Here is a 3,498-nt window from a genome sequence, read left to right as displayed (position 1 = left end):
GCCAGAGTTGGCAGTCGGGTCGGCTTGCAGAGTCGGTAGTCTGATACGGACTTTAGGATGCCCGAGGAAAATTCTAGAAAACTTCTAGAGGGGGAAAATTTCTGTCCATTCATCAACTTACAATACCCGTTGGGTACCTGAGGAGGGGGAGGGCGCAGACCCCTACAACACAAAAGTTGCAGCAACAATGCTGCAACATTGCAATAATATTGCATGTTGCAGAAATATTGCAGCGATATTGCTGCAAATTCTGTGCTGTATGGGGGTAGCTCAGACTAGCCTGTTATTTCATTCGTGCGTTTTTACGATAAATTTTTCAAGCTTGTTTATTGGCTATATATAGGATAGAGAGATCCGAGAACCTTCTCTATCCTGCACACATTTGTGACAAAAACACAAATAAAATAGCACCTCTACATTGCTGTAATTAGCGACTTTGCATAGTTCAGTACCCGGATGTTGAATGGAAAAGGGGAATCCGGGTATTGACAATTTAAGAGGATTAATCATCAATAACGTACAAATATCAATCCCGACGTTGAAATCCTTCCAGATGAACAGATCTCCCTTGGCATTCTTCGGAATCTTGTCACGTCTCACCAGCTTACCCTGCCGAAAACCAGCGTTCTTCACCACGGGCTCTATCAAGCAGAGCGTGTCGTCTTCTAAGTAATAGATAATGTCTACATGACGAACGCGATAATGTTCGTCCGGAGAGTTGAAGACTCCTTGGCGGAAGAAGGCTTTAAAGCGGAGACACTTCTGTGCGAACACCGCGTAATGAGGCACAAATTGTCGGTACACGTAGCAAGGCACCGGGCCATAAATCGACGATATATCATATCTGTTAATAACAATAAAAATCAAAGCCAGATAATTGTTTTAATCGCGGTTAAATAATATTAATATACACGTGGCATATTTAATGCAATTACTTACTTTATGCTATTTTCCATAAAATAATAATAATTTACACCATATTACATAATTACATTATGGCTGCGTTCGGAAACGTCACTCGGATGCCTCCCCAATGTCTCACAAGGGAACGGTCAGAACTGTCCCTCACCGATTTTGATGCGCTTTGGATATGTTGTAGAACAAAAATATTCAAAAAATATTCGACCCATATTTTTTTATAGCGGCTTATCTCGAGGTTTAGGGGGTGAAACACCGCCTTGAAGAAAATGGATTTTTTCGTTTTCAGCAAATATCTTTGAAACTGTGCCGCGTATAAAAAAATGGTTTATACAATAGTTTTACAGTATTTTATGCTGTATATAATAGTGTATTCATTTTTTTAAAAAATAAAATTTTTCAATTAACCCCCATTCCCATTTATCAGGGTGGCAAAATTAAAAAAATTTTTAAGAACAAGTGTTTCACCCCCTAAACCTCGAGATAAGCCGCTATAAAAAAATATGGATCGAATATTTTTTGAATATTTTTGTTCTACAACATATCCAAAGCACATCAAAATCGATGAGGGACAGTTCTGGTCGTTCCCTTGTCGGATTCGTCATCTGTCCTTCTTTAACATTAAATGTTAAACGAGGACAGATGATGAATCCGAGACATCGGAAGCATCCGAGCAACATTTCCGAACGCAGCCTATAACACTATACTACATTAGTAATAATATAGTATGGTGTTAATATTAATTATTTTAATTATCTCCCAATAAATTGGAAAACCGATGATTATAATAATAAATAAAATTTTATATATGATTCGACAAATTAAATTCAGAATCGCAAAACAATTACTTAAATTATCTTTAATATATAAAAAAAACTTTTAAATACTTTTTTAAAAATCATTTTAATTAAAGTTTTATACACATATATTATACTTTTATAGAGCAAATTGATATAAATGCGATGTGTAATTTTCGAATACAAAAGTTCGCAGTTACTCACTCCACAGGGTCTAGACCTTCGGCATATCGAATGGATGCTGCATCCGTTAATCTCCTTCCGATACCGTAATTGGTATCGCGTATCACAGGGAAGCCATTTAAAACGTCGAGTTTGTGCGGCAATTTGTAATCCTTGACCTTATAAAAACGATGAAGTTCAATACGTCCTCATTAGCTATCAAACTAATTTGGAAAATTATACCCTCGTGCGGAAATATGAAATCAATAGCCGATACAATTCTTCCAATTACGTAATTCTCTTGATGACGTGAAAATAGAAAGAAACATTAAGTATAATTATTCGGATACTTACGGTAATATCTCGAAAAGTATATCCCGGTAAGAGGGGTAAACTTGCCATAACAATGATGAAATATATCGAAACTAAGAACGACTCTTTGACTGGAACGTTGATATGTCGATCGACTTGCAGGCTGATTTTAAGAGGTTCTGTTTAAACGCATCTCTATAACAACGCGACTGCCTATCGATTTAATTAATCCTGATAAAAAAAATTCTATATATTCCGAAAAAATCTTTTAAATTTCTTTAGATTTTATAAATTTTCTTCAGAAATTATAGAATAAGAAATCTTAAATTAGAATATATAAAAAATTCTAGAAAAGATCTCTTATCTCTTCTATTTTCTGAGATATATTTCAACTCGTACAAAAAACAGAAATTTTTTAAAAAGTTATAATTTTATTAATGTACAGTAACTATATAGAAAAAATTATATAGCAGCAGAGAACAAAACTTTGTATATTATTTTTATACAATATACAAAGTCACACAATTAAAAGAAAAAAAAAATACAAAGCAAATTAAATATTAAGATTACTTATTAATTCACTCGTATAAACAAACTAAATAATAAAACAAACAAGCGAATTTAAAAGCAATGGAGAAACTAAATCAGATAAGAATAGCGTACGTGAAGCAATAATATTAAAGACGAAAAAAATAGAGCCTGTCCTTTGCACTTGAATAGATTTATAAATTAAAAAATATACAAAATCAAAATAAAAATAGGATATAAATGACAATAAAGTATTTAAGAAAAGAGAAGCACAAGTACATTTTTAAGTAAAATAGGATTAAAAAATTAAGAAACATACAATTAAAAAGAATTATAATAAAAATTTTCACCGAGGCTGTATTACTGCAGTCGATTCCCTCGTGAAAAGAATTATAGATCTCTCTATCGTGAATCTGTTTCTTGACATACTTAATTTGAATAAATTTAATTCAGTTTGAACGTAATATATATTAAGGGATAACACCTATGTAATCGACTGTAAAGAAAGGCCTACATTTAGGAATTTTTTTTTGTTTAATGAATCGTGCTATTAAAAAATGAGTTTTATAACTTTATTAAGCATATAAAAAAGTATAAAAAATAATTTTTTCAGAATTTTATTTATCAAAATGGCGGATCTGCACAATATGATGGAGACAGTCGAAATAGCATGGTGTTCCGCGAATAGCAGCACAAGTGTCGTAATTTTTTATTTAGAACAAAAAAGCAAATATTTTTATTTTCTTTACTCAAATATCTACAGAAATACGTAGCCGTTTTT

At 32.5% G+C, this 3,498-nt stretch overlaps 1 protein-coding gene across 1 annotated transcript in view; it reads right to left on the bottom strand.

Annotated features, from left to right (window-relative positions):
• The window catches only part of LOC108729547 (EF-hand domain-containing protein 1), a 5,643-nt gene extending 3,276 nt beyond the window's left edge, over positions 1-2,367 (bottom strand). Inside the window, exons 1-3 of the mRNA XM_018458712.1 lie at positions 2,232-2,367; positions 1,920-2,056; positions 522-844 (exon numbers count right to left, since the gene is read on the bottom strand). Coding sequence (XP_018314214.1) covers positions 522-844; positions 1,920-2,056; positions 2,232-2,279 — 508 coding nt within the window. The 5' untranslated portion in view covers positions 2,280-2,367. The remainder of the gene's footprint in view (positions 1-521; positions 845-1,919; positions 2,057-2,231) is intronic.
• Positions 2,368-3,498: the final 1,131 nt, after the last annotated feature.

Source organism: Mycetomoellerius zeteki, unplaced genomic scaffold, assembly GCF_001594055.1.
Source record: "Mycetomoellerius zeteki isolate Tzet28-1 unplaced genomic scaffold, Tzet1.0 scaffold758, whole genome shotgun sequence".
In the NCBI taxonomy this organism is placed as follows: domain Eukaryota; kingdom Metazoa; phylum Arthropoda; class Insecta; order Hymenoptera; family Formicidae; genus Mycetomoellerius; species Mycetomoellerius zeteki.
This window is presented reverse-complemented; position numbering and strand designations above follow the sequence as displayed.